Source organism: Phocoena phocoena, chromosome 7 (assembly GCF_963924675.1).
Source record: "Phocoena phocoena chromosome 7, mPhoPho1.1, whole genome shotgun sequence".
NCBI lineage: Eukaryota > Metazoa > Chordata > Mammalia > Artiodactyla > Phocoenidae > Phocoena > Phocoena phocoena.
The window spans coordinates 5,599,247-5,618,796 of record NC_089225.1 but is presented as its reverse complement, the minus strand read 5'-3'; the positions used below and the strand labels follow the sequence as shown (position 1 = coordinate 5,618,796).

The following is a 19,550-nucleotide window of genomic DNA, read 5'->3' as shown; positions in this document are numbered from 1 at the left end:
CACGCCCAGCCAGTCGGCTGTCAGCTGGCAAGCTGGATGGGATGGGGACAGAGGATGATCAGGAGGCTGAAACAGTTGATACTAGATTTCTATATTTAAGTCCTGTCTATTGTGACAAAAAATATGTGGAATACACTTTCCCCAAAACTTCTAACTTACTGCTTATCACATTCCTCATCAAAGATGACAAACAGAAATGACACTTTACCAGAGCTATCACTAGCTCACTCAACTTTACTATATTGCTAAATGGAGTCTGAAGTTTAAAACTGTGATCAAATTCAGTCAATAGGAAAAAAATACCTGTTCTTTCCTCAGAGAAAAATGAATGCTGTCCCAAGGAATCAGACTAGACACCAATTACCACAATCTGCTGCAGTGTGATAAGCTGTGAAGACTGCTGGATTTCAGTTATTCAGCACTATGTGCACCATAGTACTAGGCCAATTTACAAAACATCTGAAGAAATGAAAGAACTAGGGAAATGCTGAAAACGCTGCTTAAGAGAGACAAGATCATGCCTTGTAAATATATCAGCAAAAGAATCAAGCACAGCATCTTGACCAGTAGGTAATCATTAAATATTCAATTCATCTACCAATTAAAATAGCATCTTTAAATGTTTCCATATGAGATCTTAAGATCTAAACTTCCCTTTACTCTTTGCCCAATTCTAAGCGCTGAACTTTTTTACACCTGAAAACATTGGAAAATCATGACAACTCTGCTTAAACAAGTGTTCATATTTACGGACTACCTGTAAATAAAAACTTGTACTACTGTAAAAACTAATGACAATGGCTGAAAAATATTTAAATGAGAAAAGTAGAATACACTTCTGAAATAACCATTTTAATCCTTAAATAGGCAGAGACAGGGAAACAGGCTCTGAAATTACCTTTGGAAATGACGTAATAGCTGGCATCCACTGAACACTCTTTATGGCACTAGTTAAGTGCTTCTTATGAATTAACCCATTTATTTCTTGCAACTTAGTAGGTTGGTACTATTATTAATCCCCATTATACACATGAGGACACAACCACAGTAATGTGATTTACATGGCTGCTAACAGCTGAAACTGTGAATCACATTCAGATTGTGATTGTAGTAATACACAATACTATCTCTTTATACACTAACTTCTGTTATGTAGCAGGAAACTAGTAAAAGAAGCTAATCAGAAAAAATAGTAAAACATTATTTTCAAAAGAGTACAGAAGCAAATCAAGGAAAGGAAATTAAGAAAACTCCACACAAGGGAAAGTGAGATGACAGAAACCACAAAATGACAAAATAAAGAACAGTAGAAAAAAAGGAAAAATAATTTAATGAAAATATCTTGGAAAGTCTAAACTACCTAATAGAAGGCTTAGGTGGAAAAGAGGCAGGAAGGAACCTTTAGAGTGCTGAAAACACTCTGTATCTTCATCTAAGAGGTGGTTAGATGACTGTGTAAATATGTAAAAATACATCATACTGTACACTTAAGATTTGTGTACTTTACTGTATATGTATAATATGATCTAAAAGTATAAATATTTTAAAATATTTTTTATAAGATGAGGTGGCTTTGAGGCTCCATTTATTACCTCAAGCAATAGGATTAATTAAATGATCTAATGTCTCACCAAAAATATTTTTAGAACAGAAGGTGGCAGTATCTCCTCATGGGATAACATCCCATCCACTTAACCCTTTGTAATGAATGTATCCACATGCTTGACTTTCAGGCTTTTGGGTCTGCCTTAAAACATGAAACTACAGTTAACAGACAACCTAATCCAGGTTAATTATTATCAAATAGAACCATCCTTCTGAAAAAGGAGTGCGTTCTATAATCTCCGTAACAGTTGGCAAAGCTAAACATGGCACAACTTCAGCAAAGGAAAGCCTAACAGCTCACAGAACAATAGCCCATTCTCTTTTCAACAAAAAAATTCCATAATTAAATCCAAATATGATGTCCTATTTTCTCCCCATCCTCTTTATTCTAGAAATATATACAATAAATCCAATCCTACTTCCATACAAAAGCCTTTAAATATTTGAAAATGACAAAACTTTTCTTCAATCTCTTATCCAAGTTGAATACTAAACTTCCCTTTACTCGTCCTCATGATTTCCAGATCCTTCTCCATTCTAATCATCTCCTGTCAATAATTAAGCCCCATCATTCTGAACATCACTTTTACAAATAGGGGAAGGCATGACACCTCAAGAATTCACACTTATCACCTAAAACCCATGATCGTTTTCATATGAACTCCAATAAACCAGTCTAATAAACTCCAGAATTGAGGTTGAAAACCTAAATACAGAACTTTACATTCATCTCTATTTAAAATTTAATATACTTTTCTATTAAGTTTAACATCACACTATCTTCTTGAATCCTGATGAGATTCAAGAGGTTCTCTCTAGATGAGAATTTCTGCGCGTAACTTTGAATTACCTGTAAATTTGCAAAGCAAGCCCATCTTTAATAAAAAATGTTGAACAGGACAGAGGCCAAGTAAAGGATCTTGCCGCACTCTCTGCACACTTGCCTCACAGATAACAAACACCCAATGAAACTTTTTTGGAAATGACCAATCATGCAGCTATAAAGCCATGATCCTCTACCATGACTCACAGATGAATTCAAAAGATTGACTACGGTTTGACTACAATTTCCTTGACCCCCTCCGGTAATTCTAGAAAAATAGGGTTGTTTTAGCATGACCTATTCCAAACGACCGGTTTTCAATGGAAGCAGTAATGTTCCTTAATGAGCCTTTTGTAAACTTTTCTTCTCAGAGGCTGTGTGCTGTGCGCATGTGCACTGGTGCCTTTTTTAAAAAGTTTAATGTGTGGCAGTTATTATCAATGAAGTTCATTTCAGAAGAGTAAGAGTTAAAACTATTTATTAGAAAAAGCAATTAATAGGCTTTACAGGACCAAGACCAGCTACTCTAACCTTTGATGACTCCTAGTAACAAAAATTACTTTTGTTTAATAATATATAAAAAGTTTCCACTGCAGATAAAATATTGAGCTCCCAGGTATGAAGTTTCTTGGACTCACCTTTGTACTTTGGTTCTGCACTCATGTTGATTTCCCTCAGTATTTCCTAATTGTTTTAATGTGGTAGAATACTTATGGTTTCCACCTTTGACAAAACAAACCTGGAAACTGAGTGGGGATTCCCACAAGCTGTCAAAGGGAGATGCCAGGTGCAGAAAATGCTCAAGGTTTAACTCTTGAACAGATAATTTAAAAAGGAGAAAAATATACATACATAGCCTGAAAACAGCAACAACTTGGCCACTTTTAAAGCCATATATCCTAAACTGGATCTCTACATGATGTCTGCACTTTTGCCCACTCAGAACTATAGACAAAGGAGCATATACTAGTCGGGGGAGGGCTCTAATAAAGCAGCACACTGGGCTATGGAGAAGCTCCACCTACCCCTGCTCAAAGGCACCTTGTGGTGGCTGGGCCTTCCTTGGGGTTCCCTAGAACCAGTGCAATACTTAAAAACATCAAGTTAAAGCAGGTACAGTTCACTGGGCTAATGCAAGTATTCTAAAATCATGCTAAGAAGGTAAACTTCTCTCAAAGAGAACTATATTAAATTATATTCAGCGGAAAAAAACATCACGAGGCCTCAGCAGATTGATTTTGAGACATAATAGTGTGTTCTGGACAAATTAAGGCTATTTTATGACACAATCTGTAAAAAAGGATAAATGACCAAGAAACTACCATTTCTTCCTTTAAATAGAAATTCTTCTAATCTCTTTATAACTAAAGAGATCACAGCATGGCAGGTGCTTCTTAGAAATTCCTGAGATATGATTTAAATGAAATTTTAAGATGCTTTTCAGATATATAATAAAAAAGTGAGTAAAGGGAAAAAAATGACTATGAAAAAACCAATATTTGTTTTGGTACTTAATGTCCCTCATTGGCAAATAACTTATTTGTGGTGATAACCATATTTTAATCATATACTTTTATTAAAGGATCTACCCAGTAGAAATGAAGAAGCCAAAAGGGTATTGTGTATTTATCTACTTTTATCAGCTCTTTCCAAAGCTCTGAAATTTAACTTTAAAAACTATCAAAAACTTGATTAGCTGAGAAGCTCTATAAGAGGGTAACTAATTCCTCAGCAAACAGAAATTAATTTAAGCCTCACTCAAAATAAACTGAAGCAATTACAGAATATTTACTAAATGCAAAGATGAAAACTGACTGCCTGGATTACGAGTCATAGTGATTTGTTGCTGTCAAAAAACTGGAATCTTTATATACAAAAGAATGTCTGGAAATAACTCGACTCTTAATTGTAACAGTGGATAAGACAGTAACAGTGTGTAGCACTGGCATCCCAAGAAAGCTAAGATCTATTTTCAACAAGTTTTTGCCACATTTGTGCAATATCTTAAGTGTAGAGTTAGAAAGGACAAAACCCGGCATAAAAATCTAAAACAATTCCTGTAAAACTGTGAATGGATTATATAAAATGACTATTTCAGGACACTACTACACTAATTTCTTCAAATAATTTGCTTTAGAAGTAAATATTAAGTCTTCTTCCCTCTCATGATATACCCAGATAGTTATTTATCATTACATAGGAGAACCTACCATGATCCAGTCTGTTCAGCAGAGCAGAGGAAAAAGAGCCTTAAATAAACGCTTCCTCAAAATAAGGAATCACAGATAAAACAGGTGTCAATTAATATATATATATGGGCCCACATGATTGTTTGGATGATTATATAAGATGTGCCTAAAGTACTTTTAATATTAAAACATGCTATGTTAGTGGAAGGAGTTATTCTGCTATAGGCAATTTATTTTAAAGGAAGCTGGGTGTTTTGTTTTTCGTCTTGGAGAGAACAGAAAGGATTTTGTGGAATGTTCTGTACAAATACATTAGGCCCATTACTCATAAACTTCATGGTTTGCCAATTTTACTTTAAATAAGTAAAATTATTTCCAATGAAAAGCATCAGAGGGGACTTCCCTGGTAGTCCAGTGGCCCGCACTTCCACTGCAGGGGGCATGGATTCGATCCCTGGTAGGGGAACTAAGATCCCACATGCCGCAGAGCACGGCCAAAAAAAGAAAAAGAAAAAAAAAAAAAAAATCAGCGATTTTTTTGAACACTCAGACTTTGTAAACATGTCTTTACACAGTTCAAAAACACACTTTTTGAACCAAAAGATCTTTGCAGAGGAGTTTATCTCATTAAGAACCACAGCCAAATATAATCAGGCACGGAAACGCAGAGACTTAGTAAAAATACTAATAGTATTCTTTTCCATAAGCTGTGTGTACTCAGGTTCATTCCCTCTCCATGAGTGCTATATTTTAAAACTGAAAACAGATCTTACCTCCTGAGTAAGTCTCAGTACAACTCCTTATGTCCATGTTCTATTTATATAACCTAGCTTATAACTCACCTGCAGTTTGAACTATTCATTGTGGTTTAATTTTTTTGGTTGTTAAATATACATTGAAAACCTATAGCCTATATGGACAGCTTTAAAGAAGAATGGTAAAATAAACTTGAAATAAACCTAAATTCTCTCTACCTCTACCCACACTTCTCTCCTTTGCCCCCAAAAAACTCGACAATTCTGTCATCACAGCTCAGGAAGACGTTATTACATCCATGCTGATGATATTTTTAAAACATAAAACAGGCAGTTTAACATAATGAATAAGAGCATGAACTCTGGAGTGAAATAACATGGGTTCAAATCTGAGCCTCACCTCTTACAAGTTATAGTACCTTGGGGAGGTTTACTTAACTTTCTTGTACCTTGGTTACTGACTTGTAAAGTGTGGAATAAACAGTATTTATCTCATAGGGTTACTGGTAAGATTAAATGAAGTACTTAAAATATGCCTGATACATAGTGAGTGTAATGTGTCAGCTACTGTTGTTAAAATCAAGAAGGTAAAACAAAATTAAAGCATGCTAAAGCTGGTAAACTGGATTCTTTTTAAGTTATATATAATATACATGTTATATATCATATAATATATAATTATGCTTCTCATTAAAATTTACTCCGTATTCTTACTGATTCTACATTTTCAATCTTTCACATTTTCATTTTAGTCACAAGTGATCTGCTTCTAACTTTACACTGATAAAACTACACTTTTTTTTTTTTAACTACACTTCTAATACTCTCATGACTCTTCTCCCCTAATATCCAACAATATTGTTTGTGACAATATCTTACCTTTCCTACTAAACTTTAAGAAGCAAGAGGGTAGGAGGTCATCATACCTTATTTTCTTTTAAATTTCTTCTACCTATGATAGCATGCATATAATATATGCTAATTAAATAAATGGATTTTAATGCCTCTATTTCTCTTAGAGTCAAGTGCATAAACACCTAGAGGCTCATTTAGACTCATGTATTCCTGGTGCTTAAATGTTATTTTAATCGCAGTCCATAATTTGAGTGCTGCAATTCATACTAGAAAAGGATAAATGTGTATAAATTATGCTGATATGCATATGCCTTGGAAACGGGTGGACATATACATGGTACTTCTCAATGTTGCAGTATATTCAATTTCACAAGTGTTTCCTCTTCCCATCTATGGACCAAACATTACAACTTCAAAGTAGCAAATCTGGCAATAGATCGATGCTCATTTTTTGTTAAAAATACTGATTATTTTCTCTTGTGCAACTTCTTTTTCCAAGAAGCATAAGAACAATCTCAGTAATGACACTAAAAAGCAACTGTAAATTCTGCACTCACAGGGATCCTGTAAGCTTATAGCTGAAAGACTGCATTAAGAAGACATGAGAGCTTAAATACTTAAAGGGCTGCTATGTAGAAGGGTACAGACTTAATTTTTTGTGTTCCAGAAGGCAGGACAAGTTATGAGAAAGTGGGTTTCTGATATAAAGAAAGAACTTTCTGAAAATCAGAGCTACCGCAAATTGAAAAAGAGATTCATGTGCGGTAGTGAATACCGTATCACTAAAAATGTTTTGTGAGTAGAAAACTGGTTTTGGGGAATGATGTAGAAAAGTATTAGATAAAGAGTTGGACTACGTGATCACAAACATCCTCTTCAATCAAAACGTGCTTGGATTTTCTTAATCCCAAGTGATGGTCTGATGCACAAGACTAATATGCCTTCGGAATATGCCTACCTGCCTGGCGTCACACAGCCCATGTGGGCTACATGAACATCACCCCCTTTCTATAGGGCAACTGACATTTTAGAGGCCACCCTATTTGCTTAACTCTGTGACCCACCTTTCTCTCTACGAACAGACCTAAATTAAGTTCACTTCAAATTTTATTTGAAGAATTTCACATCAACCCTTGAGACAAGTGGAGTCCCATCATCCCCTGATCCCCAAGCCACCAAGTGAAGAATAGAAAAATTATAACAACATTGGTTTCACTATTTTATAATCATCTCTAAAGTTCAGAAAATTTAGAAAAATGAGGAATGATAGAAAATGGAAAATTGGAAAAACCCGTCTACTACACCAGATCCACTATCAGAACTACTACTTGGGTGGTATAATTAACTTGGCTTATATATTTATACTTCTCATATACTCATTGAGGTACAAAGAAAAAAATCATGACCATAAAGCAAGTAGAATACTGTTTGAAGGAAGTAAAAAAACATGAATAAGCTAGAATACAAATCCTAAAAGTACGTGCAAGTTCATTATACTCTTGTGTATGTTTGAAATTTTCATAGTGAAAACTTAAAAAGAACACCCACATACAAAATAAAATTCAACTCTCAGTATAGACATGATATTGGTGTGTTTTTTAAGCTATGAGAAGAACAGGTAATGACCCAGCACCCACATTATCCAAATCCACCCGGACTCAAATCTGAAAATATTTAACTGCTGACTAATAACTCATGTACACTACATCTCAGAAGAAAAGTTCCTAAGCACTATTTAGAAACAGTTTCATTACCAAAACTGAATAACACTTCATTGGAATTTGGGATCGAAAATGCTATCTTATAGTAGCTTTTCTTCTTCTTCTTTATTTAATCCAAGATGCAGAGTGGTTTTGTATCAGACTTTACAGTTATTATAGTCCTAGGTCACTGTAAAATTAATGGTTTTGATCCTTTAGAATTACTTTCAATAAATAAAATTATTTGGTTTCCTCTATATTTCTTAGGATTTTCAAAGGCTAGAAAAAGTTGTTTCCCTTATCACTGTTTAGCAGCTAAAACTTCTACTAATAGTGAGGAAAGATGCAACATTAGTGTAGCATTAGGCTAGCTGTCAAGTGACAGGATGCTAGTCCTGGCTCTGAACTTCTTTTACCTTGAACATGTCACTTAAGCCTTCTGGGTCATGATGCTCATCCATACAGTAACTCAGATTAGATGATTTCAAAGGCTCCACCTAGTTCTGAAGCTGTACAATATTATGACCTCATTGTCAGGACACCCCTTCTCTATGACAGGTGAAGGTGCTATATCCTTATGCTAGCTATCACAATACGTTACTGTGGGTAAAACCCACACAAAATGTGCAAAGCCAGGAATGTTTAAAAATTGTGATTAAAAAAAATAATACTGGCTTGAAATATGGGTTAAATATCAAGAATACTTAGCTTCTTGTCTAGAAAGCATCGACACTATATGCTGTAAATAAAGCTCTGAAAAAGGTATAAAAAACTTATAAGTCAACCAAGATAACTAACTCTGCCGACTCTTGAACAAAAAGGGCAATCTCTGAATAGTAATTGCTTGACACCCAATGTCTGTGGCACCCATTCTCCCACCCTGCATTTATGTGTCAGAGGAAGATGTTACTTTCATGGCATATTGGAACGAAGAGTATGCAACAGAATGTATGCCTTGTTAAATCAGCATAGGTTCAAATTAAGCACTTGAGAAAACTACCTTCCCAATTAATAATAAACTAATGAGATTTAGTTAAAAGCGTAAATGTTTTTTGTTTCAATGTTTGTACTGAATATATAAAACACACAGTTAATTTCCTTAACTTACTTTAACAGCACTGAATTCACATAAATGGTGTTGATGTACTGTGAGTATTTCAACAGCCCCACCTTAGGAAGTCTAAAACTAAGTTAATCCAAGTGAAAATACGGATTTCTTTTCTAGGATAGAGTAATTTATAGATGTTAGTTTATAATTATGAAATCAATAAAAGTAAATAAAAATCCCTCCAAAGCTTAGTAACAAGTGGGCCATGTAGCACAAATGTGGTATACTGAAAAACCACCTCCTTTCAGAAATACCAATACTGAGAAGTGTAGCTAGTGAGACCTTGGCTAATGCATATTGTAAAAGGCCTGCCAGGAGAATGTGAGTTATATAAATAAAATTATCGTGTCAGTATGTTGGTGAAAGCTATCCTGGGTACAAGGCAGGAAAAGGAATATAGCCCTAACGGATGCATACAGATAAGTAAGTAATTAGGAGGAGAGGGGAGAAGAAGGGGAACATGTGTATTTAATTTATAGCTCAAAGAATTCAAAGATAATATTAGTAGTAAAAATCTACAAAAATGACTGTGAACCAGAGAGTTCAGTTTTCTTTAAAGAGCCTGACTGAGAGGGTGTGTATGTAAAACAACTGAATGAAGATGTAAGCTGGTATTGTGGTATTGTGATGATTTAAACCACAAATGCCTTCCCTATTTAAATATTCCAATCAGTACTGTTAGTACACGTACCTCGGAGAATTCTTTCCTCATGGCAACGAAGAAAGTCCCAGATTCTAACAGTGCCGTCATCAGAGCATGTAGCAAATTTATTATCCGTGGGTGAGAAACTGTTACATGAAGACACACAGCAGGGGAAAGAAGTCAGCATTTAACAGATTATCTGCGCTTCTCAGACAGGGAAAAATAAAAACACTGTGCTGCGTTATAAACAGGAGAGGGAAGTATCCACAGTGAAGAAGCCCTTAAAGAGAATGTTGTCAGCTAACAAATGTATCTCATCAAAAGAAGAATTCAACAGAGTAGCTGCTTCTTAGTTTTCAATCAGCAATATTCAGAGAACTTTATGAGTGTATTATTAGTACTAATGTTACCCACACTCCCCAGTATAGTATTTCCTATGGTACCAACAGAAAACATGGAGCGGATTTAAGTGGAGAAACTAAACAAATTCTATCTTTGCAATATTCCTGTAAAGCCTTTTAAATCACATAGGAATACTGCTCAAAAAATTAGCATGAGCTTCTGCTTCAAACTTCATAAAAGTTTCAGACAGGCTGTTTAAAGACTGGTTGCTACACATCCCTACATATGATGTTTCTGATTTATGTAATAGGCCTGTGGAAAACGTTCACACCTTCTTCCAGGCAAGCTATCCCACGAATGTTGCACTTTTTGAAGAAAACTAACATGGGGACCTTCTGACTGTTTAAAGCCAAAGAATATGCTTGCAAAGGAGGAATCCATTTTTTCCTCCCTGTAAAAGACCATCGAGTTTCTCATCTAAGAACTCCCCTGGACTTCTGAACCCTTTGCCTAAGAAAGGACCAACTGCGAAAACTCAATGTATGGTCAGGACAATAAGGCAAAGTCTTTGCAGAAGCGTGTTTATCCAATAACTTTGGTTAAGATTCTGAAAGTAGAAACAAGTGACTGCAGTGGATGATGTCTCTATCAAGATGTCAACCTCCTCCCACACGTGGGTGGCACAACGTCAAGAATGCTGCTTAGCTTTCTTTTTTCTTGAGGCTGCAGCAATTCTTCAGGCTTGTTTTTGAAACTTTTTTTTTCCATTTCTACTATACATATCTCACTGATATGTAAAAATATACAACTCACTGAAAATATTTTAAACTCCCACTTATGATACATTTGCATTACTGATGTTATCAACAGTGAATCAGAAGGAAAGTCTTCTTGACATTGGTCTGCTTACAGTTTCAGAGCTTGCAAGAACCCACTCATTAATCCATTAATGTTTGCCACATCCAGAGTTACTTGTGAGAGTTTTTAGTCCTATACTTTCCTTTTGAAGTCGTGGCATAACCAAGCCAACCAGGGTCTTCACTTAAGCCTTTTTTATCTTGTATTTTGTGTGAACTCTGAAGGTGTTTTCTGTAGGCTTTAGATTTTATTCAGTTGTATAATTAAAGACTGAATTCTTTATTTGGAATGAAATATTCTTGTCTTACATAGTAGGTAATAAAAATGAATAACGTATACACATTATTAACCATAAACGAAAAGAGAAAACCAGTGCAAAATGCGGCAGACAATACATCTCTAACATATTGCAAAGGCTGATACCGGGACAACACTACTTCAGAAAAGTGCCAGCAAAATGGTGAATGTGTGAAAACAAAGAAAAATATTGTGTTTATAGGGTGCAGAAAGTTTCCCAGAATCTGACAGAGCCCATGCATCTCTGCACCCAGAATACACTTAGAGAATAATTTAACCATGACAATAGGGACTACAGAAAATGGTATATTGTGTATAAACCTGGCCTCTCTAATCGCCTCCTTATGTGCCTGGAACATCTTGACGTTGTTCATGTTCGACTGCCAATATTTCACATATCCTCCGTGGTCCGCTGTCAACATCCACATGTCATTATGTGACCAAGTCATGGCTCTCACTGGGCTATCGTGAGCCTGTGAAAACATAAAACATTTGTAAACATTATATAAAAGAATATATGATGGAAGCCTTTACAGGAGCATATATTAACTCATAACAATAAGCTGTCCAATTGTAAGTTTAAAATGCCAAGAAAGTAACTATATAACAAGTTCTTTACAGTAACAAAGGATGATGCTACCATCTGATGATTACTGTTACCTGTAATATTGTTTCAAAATTGAAAGTGAGTCCATTCCACAAGGTGAACTCTCCACTAGAGGCTCCAGTGACTAACCGTCTTCCTTCTGGAGTCCACTGGGGGAAAAAAAAGACATTATACAAGGTCACGAATCCTCAACCTTAATTTTTAAAACACTTAGAAAGTCTTTATTTATAAAATATCCAATAATTGACATTAAGTGGACAATACTGACTTTCACTTAAGACTATAGCTCAGATTTATAAGCAAGTACTTTGTCAGAAAAGAACTTGTATTAACACAGTGCAAGGAAAGCTCTAGCACTTTAGCTCATTAATTTAAAATAATAACTGCTTTTTTTTTTTTTTTTTTTTTTTTGCGGTACACGGGCCTCTCACTGTTGTGGCCTCTCCCGTTGCAGAGCACAGGCTCCGGACACGCAGGCTCAGCGGCCGTGGTTCACGGGCCCAGCCGCTCTGCGGCATGTGGGATCTTCCCGGACCGGGGCACGAACCCGTGTCCCCTGCATCGGCAGGCGGACTCTCAACCACTGCGCCACCAGGGAAGCCCCAATAAGTGCATTTTAAATACCTGTTAAGTTACACACACCTAGGCACTCTAAAGAGCATTTCAAAACAAAATATGCGAAGACTTAATTTTTCTAGAATACATGGCAGACCAACATAAATAAGATGGTCAGTCATCAGAAAAACTGAAAGACTAAATGTATAAAGGATTTGGTTTATTACAGCTGCTAGTGAACCAATTCAGGCAAAAATGTTACCAGTGTCTTGTGAAAAAACAGTATTACATACCAATTTAAGGACATCAAGGCTATCAAACTTTTCCTAGAAACTAAATGTACAATATATACTATATACATGTATATATATTTTTTTAAGTTCTTCATTCACAGTATTGGGCAGTGACAGGTCTTATGCTAATCTAATCTCCAAAAAAATGTAATACAACAGAGGCATGACTAACGGTACCCCACTATTTCAATGTCACAATTTGCACACTGAAGGGAATCTGTGATATATGCTTATCAACTCAAAATGCAACATATTTTTTCTTACTTTTATTTTCAAGTTTCTATGATAGATTACACGTTCATTTTCCTTGGATGTAAATACATGAAATATCAATACAAGAATCCTATTAGTAAAAAGTGTGACACAGAGTTGAAAACTACAAGTGTGTTTATAGGATGAGATACATGAAATGAAGTCTGTTTGGTAAATTTCACAGATATATATGACAAGCCAGCCTTTTACTGTTTACCTGCAGATCATGATTTTGATTTTTATTAATAAAATCCTCCTACTTTCCTAGTTTCTGTTATCTGCTATGGATCCCAACCCAGTAGATACTACAAGCAATCAAACTGCTGACACAGGACCCACAGTCTTTATGTCTTTAATACCTTGTAATTTGGACTTGCCTCTACTGTGTGCAAATTTCTTAAGACCTTATAGCTTGATTCCCAAATGAGAAATTTACCCATCTAATAAGATACAGGACACAGAACGCTTAGATTTTATTCATTCCAAAAAGGTTTTGTGTTATGCTAACAAGATATTAAAATTAGCTGCCATCATACTCCTTTTCCCAAATTCCCTGGCAAGCAAAATTACACTACATACTGGTTGGCTCTCCTAATACAAAAACCATTCAAATAATGTTTCTTTACTAATGGTTTCTACTCTAATAGGCCTCTGAAGCAAACAGGAGGCCTAAGATTGACTACCACATTTGTATGGAACTCAAGCCAGAGTCTCTTCCAGCCCCTCTCAGTTCTCCCGGCTGTCTCTCACAACAACTCCCTAATAAGACCTGCTTATTTGGCTCATTTGCCACAATGTTTGCCATGACTGTTTTTTCTCTGTCCCATTATTTTTTTCAATTCTTATTTGCTCCACTTTGACTATTAACTTTCCTACATTTCTGGACTTGATATACTGCTAACCAGCAAGTGCATTCTTACTAGCAAACCACAAAAAAATGATTATACCATTATCTATGGGAATATTAACAGGATGCCTGGGAGACAGAGATGGGAAGACTTTTTTTATTGCAAACCCCTTCAAATTTTAATAATTTGAACCATGTTAATATATTATTTATTTTTAAATTATATTTTTAAAATTTTAGTGAAAATGTATAGAGTACCTACAATGTACCTTCATGGAGCTGACAATTATGGTCTACCATTGGTCTTCAGCTCTTCTTAGGTGTTTTCCTTCCTAGTAACCCTAAGAGTTTTCATTCGCCTTGAGATGCTGCTCTCTAAACAGTAACAAAACAATCCTATTCAAGAGCAAGTCAGACACCTGCTGCAATATATATATATCCATGGCCAGCTCAGAGAGAATTCTATGGAAACTGCAACATGAAGAAAAGCAATCCAAAAGTACTACCTTACTAAATGTGGATATAGTGGATAAATGATTGGATATTTCAAAATAAAAATACAAGCAATACACTGATTTTTATCCCAGATATACATTTAAAATAATGTTTAATTTTCTTTGCAAATATATTTGCAGGCTAATTCAGAGTTAATTTATCCAAAATATATCAAACAGAATACTTACCCTAACAACAAATACTGGACACTTTACTTTATTTGTTGATGTTCGAACAAACTTTGTTGTTACTGCATTCATAGGATTATTCAACATCCCAATAGGTGGAACCAGCTACAAAAAAAAAAAAAAATGGTGTTTAAAGATCACAAACAGGGCATAAACCAGGGACATGACAAGGTAATTACTTCAACATTTAAAGACAAATTCAGGACCATATAGGACTTTCAAAACACTATTATAATAGATTACAATTAGTCTATAGTAATTAAATGAAGAAAATGGAGATACAGGAAAGTTAAATGCCCATAATTACTAAATAAACAATAAAATCAAGTGCCAGATAATTACTTCTCAAAGTCAACACAATTAAACACATTCATAACAAGCCAAGTTTAAAATTAACTTTCTTGTTACAGAGACTCTGAGGCAGTGCAATCTTTTGCTGGACACTGCTTTAAACCCCAAATCAAAAGTTCATCTGTTATCAGATTAAAAGGAAAATTTTAATTGAGATTTAAAAAAAAATAACCCATGGTTTACACAGATATGTTATATTATCTCTTTAGGAATGTTTTAATTATAAAAATGTAAAAAGAAAAGTCCATGTTTGAATTAGAGATCCCATCGTTCAAATGTCCAAGCAAAGAGGTTTCTATTAAGCTAGCATGACATATCTTATACTTACATCATTATAATAACCTGCATCAGGCTGAATTGCCCGCATATCTCTCTGGTCTCTTTGCCATATTCTATTCTGTTAAAAATAAATAAATTAATCAATCAATATATTGTCTAATTATACTCAATCTGAAACGTAAGTAAATATTTACAAAATGCAAGCTGTCGTTAAATGGGGAAAAAAGAAGACTAAAACTTTTTCATTATGTTCTAAAACAGATAATAGTGGGTATCTTAAGAGATTTCCCCTCTTATCACACTGACATTGCTTAGAATTTCCCTCCTTTCTTTACTCATATTATGCCCAACCAATCATCCAAGATGCTGCTGACCCCAACACATTCTCACTGACCATACCTTAGTAAAAGGAAAAAGGTCAAGGGGTAGACAGACGTTCCCAATTCCTTCAAAATCCTCAGCACAAAACAATTCCTCTTATCTTGGTGTTGGTTTTCTTAATTCCTCCCAAACTTTCCTAGGCTAGTTTTCCAACTGAAACACCTGAAAAAGCCTAAATCTGTCTTTACCTCTGAATGAATATTTTTGCTATGTGCCTGCAACATACTAATTATGCCCAATATGCATATAGGTCTTTTAACAACTTGTCTCAGGTAATGAAAAGCAGACAAATTTTCTTCACAGGAGGCAGAGCAGACCAAAACCTGATGAATGTGGAGTTAGCAATGAAAAAAGCAAATCACAGAGGCTTAAGAAAGGTTAAGACAAGTAAATAAAGAAGTCAAAGGGGAGATATGCCAAGCTGACACAGGTTTAGGCAGACCCCTACTCTGCCTTTATTTGCCATGTCAGAGTTGGTTTCACCCTGTAAGACTGTAGTAGGTGCTCAACCCTCCAAGTAAACAGAGACCTTTTCCCTGAGGGGTTTGGAGAGTCGTGTTCTCATGCCAGTGTCTTGGACATGCAAGTCACTGTTCTGAACACATGTTCTAATACAAATATTCTTATGCTGGTAGTCTCTTAACATTTCATATACACTGTGGGTTTAACAAGTGTTTTAAAGTTGGCCTAGTTGGACAAAAGTACCCTCTTCTGAAATACAGTGTGAACCTTTAGAACAAAACCTATTTTTAAGTTGGAGTCTATAATTTGAGATTATTCATGCATGCAGAGAGTAAAAAAAAAAAGTACTCTTTTTTTATTGAGGTGATTGGTCTCATTTGAAATTCTACTTCATCCTACTAATTCAAAAAACACAGGTATACTTATTACCCTGCATTATAAAAACTTTCTTCTTTTTAAGAAACCAAAGTTTGGTCATCTGAAGTACATTAACTGTACTTACCTCCAAATACTTAATTACAGATGGATTATAGTCTATGGTTTTTCGGTTTACTGCTTTTCTCATTCGTTTTCCATCAAAGGTAAGCTGTTGCATTGCTTGCTGCTGTGCAAAATCAGGTCGCTTATAAAATAGCTGTCGAGGTGCCTGGTGTTGGAACCTTGGCATATGGAAAAAACGAGGAGGAGAACCAATTTCTGTAGCCATGGTGATGTTTTCCTTCTAGGACACTAGGGTAAGGAAAAAGTACTGTCACTACAAACATATCAGCACTGTAACACTGCCTGAAAATATTTTTAAATGAACATTTTTTACACTTCTCTTCCTTTTCCTAATATGCACCATTTTTAGCTTTTAGTCAACCTATTTCCAAAATGAACTATCAAATTTAATAGCAGAGACCAGTTACACATTTGAAAAAGGTCAATTCACAGAATAAATGCGAATAAGTATTTGCTGTAAAAGTTAGCCTGATCGAAGGAAAAATCACTGTTTATAACAGCTTGGGGCAATTGTGTTGTGCACGTGTGGGGTGGGTAAATTGTGGGGGGTAAGGAAGGTAAAATCACTGAGAACTGTTCACATTTAAAATGAAGTTTTCATTAGATGTTTGATAGTAAAACACATCATTTTAAGTTTATCGTAAGACCCCCATTTTATACAAGAGTCACTAAAAATTTTTAAAACCTGACGTTTTGTCCTTTTAAATTTCCTAGGACTAGTGTAAAAAGTGGAATAAACTATCTTACTTCATATGAATGCTAAAAGTATGTATATCTAATTTCAGGCTCAAAGTAACTACCACAGAAACTTATTTCTCAGTATGTGGATTTACATATTTATAAGGCAATATTAAGCTAACATCTGAAGAAAAAAATGTTAAGAGCTTACAGTTTTTCAACTTTAGTGTTCTCCAATTAAACTTACATTCCAATAATACAAATATGCATGATTTAAAACCACATTTTCAAGCATATTTTAAAAATCAGACCATGAAAAAACACATAAAGTGTGTTATAACCATTTTGGTAATTTTGCTTGAAAATGAGGAATGATTAGACTCTCCATTATTTTTCTATATTCTTACATTTGCCTTTCTTCATTCAAGACACTAAATAGGGCTTCCCTGGTGGCGCAGTGGTTGAGAGTCCGCCTGCCGATGCAGGGAACACGGGTTCGTGCCCCGGTCTGGGAAGATCCCACGTGCTGCGGAGCGGCTAGGCCCGTGAGCCATGGCTGCTGAGCCTGTGCTCCACAACGGGAGAGGCCCCAACAGTGAGAGGTCCGCGTACCGCCAAAAAAAAAAAAAAAAGACACTAAATAAAGGACCTGAAAATAAATCTGTGATTTCCTCTGGATGAAAATATTCTTAGTACTAGCTAATTCACCCTTGTCCCTTTAGTATCTCCTGAAACCATTTAATAATGGTAACAGAAAGGAAATGGGGCAGGAGGAGGGGTAGGGGTAGGGGTAGGGGTAGGGGTGGGGGTGGGGGTGGGGAGATAAGTCCTGACTCCCAAGACACCAAAAGTAAACAGTGCAATTAAACGTGCATCTAATACATATTACTCCCACTACTCTGGAGCAATCCCAGAAGACCCCTGACAAATGTTCATCTGTAATGAGATGAGACACATTCTCAGGCTGTGTGTATATTAAATTAGAATGCATTTGCCTCAATAAGGTTGGTGAAGGAATCTGTTTATTCAGCTATCCCATAAATCCAACCAAGTTTCAGCATGCAGATTTCAATTAACGGCTTTAATTCAGATGTCTACTCCAGTAATTCTAAAAGGATGCAGCTTTGAAAAGTATATTTTAAAATTACTATTTTTTTCACTTTATAATCATCAAATTTCTAATTTTATTAGAATAAAATTATCCTAATATTCTAGTTTCTAATATTATTGATATCAAATGAGAATAAAGATTTTTACACGTATCAAAAGAGGCTTAAAAATTATTCAGCCAAAAAAACAAGGGAATGAAGTGCTGACACATGCTACAACATGGATGAATCTCCAAAACACTACCCAAGTGAAAGAAGCCAGACGTAAAAGGTCACATATTGTATGATTTCATTTATACCCAAATCCAGAACATAGTGACAGAAAGCATATTAGTGGTTGCCAGGGGCAGGGGAAGGGCAGAATGGGCAATGACTGCTTAATGGGAATGGGGTTTCCTTTGGGGACGATGAAAATGTGTGGAACCAGGCAGAGGTGGTGGCTGCACGACACTGTGAATATACTAAGTGGTGCTGAATTACACACTTTAAAATGGTTAAGACAGTGAATTTCATGTTATATGACTTTTACCTCAGTTAAAGAATGGGGGGTTTAAACTGCTGGAAAAACTTTTATATGGAGAGTAGATGAAACATTATCAGAAAGCTGATGGTATTAAAGCTGGGTGACGGGTACCTGGATGTAAAGCACTAACCAAGAGCCAAACCAAGGATCTACTGTACAAATATGAGGAAAATGACTGAAGTCAAATACAAAACAACAAATGTGTTATTACTAACACTCTTGAATAATTCACATGTTAAAGCTAGAAAAAACATTACTCCTTCATTTAAGACCTTTCCATTTACAGATCTGTTGAGCAAAACCTGTTCTGTAAAAAAGGCCTTTAACTTTTCCTTGAATGGTCAAGTACCACTTGTATTCTAGAAATAAAGGTCTGGCATGGGGACTTACTACCCTGGTGGCGCAGTCCACATGCTGTGGAGCAACTAAGCCCATGCGCCACAACTACTGAGCTTGTGCCCTAGAGCCCGCAAGCCACAACTACTAAGCCTGAGTGCTGCAACTACTGAAGCCAGCGCGCCTAGAGCCCGTGCTCCGCAACGAGAAGCCTGCGCGCCACAACGAAGAGTAGCGCCCGCTCGCCGCAACTAGAGAAAGCCCGCGCACAGCAACAAAGACCCAACGCAGCCAAAAAAAAAAAAATTAGAAAGGTCCGGCATGAAGAAAATGAAAAAAATATTATATTCTAAATCAAAATCCAGCCCTAAAATAAAACAAGAAAAGCTCCTAACAATACAGTAACCAGTCTTCATAAATGCCTTACACACTTCAGCTTCACTTCTGCAAACCACTGTAACTTGCCCAAAGTCAAAACAGAGCCTCTTAGTGGCTGTTATGAGCTGAACTGTGTCCCC

General features: G+C 35.7%; 1 protein-coding gene across 1 annotated transcript in view; it reads right to left on the bottom strand.

Moving 5' to 3' along the window:
• The window catches only part of WDR33 (WD repeat domain 33), a 61,649-nt gene extending 45,058 nt beyond the window's left edge, over positions 1–16,591 (bottom strand). The window contains exons 1-6 of the mRNA XM_065880669.1: positions 16,388–16,591; positions 15,092–15,160; positions 14,413–14,517; positions 11,836–11,931; positions 11,497–11,648; positions 9,727–9,824 (exon numbers count right to left, since the gene is read on the bottom strand). Of these exons, the coding sequence (XP_065736741.1) occupies positions 9,727–9,824; positions 11,497–11,648; positions 11,836–11,931; positions 14,413–14,517; positions 15,092–15,160; positions 16,388–16,591 (724 nt within the window). The remainder of the gene's footprint in view (positions 1–9,726; positions 9,825–11,496; positions 11,649–11,835; positions 11,932–14,412; positions 14,518–15,091; positions 15,161–16,387) is intronic.
• Positions 16,592–19,550: the final 2,959 nt, after the last annotated feature.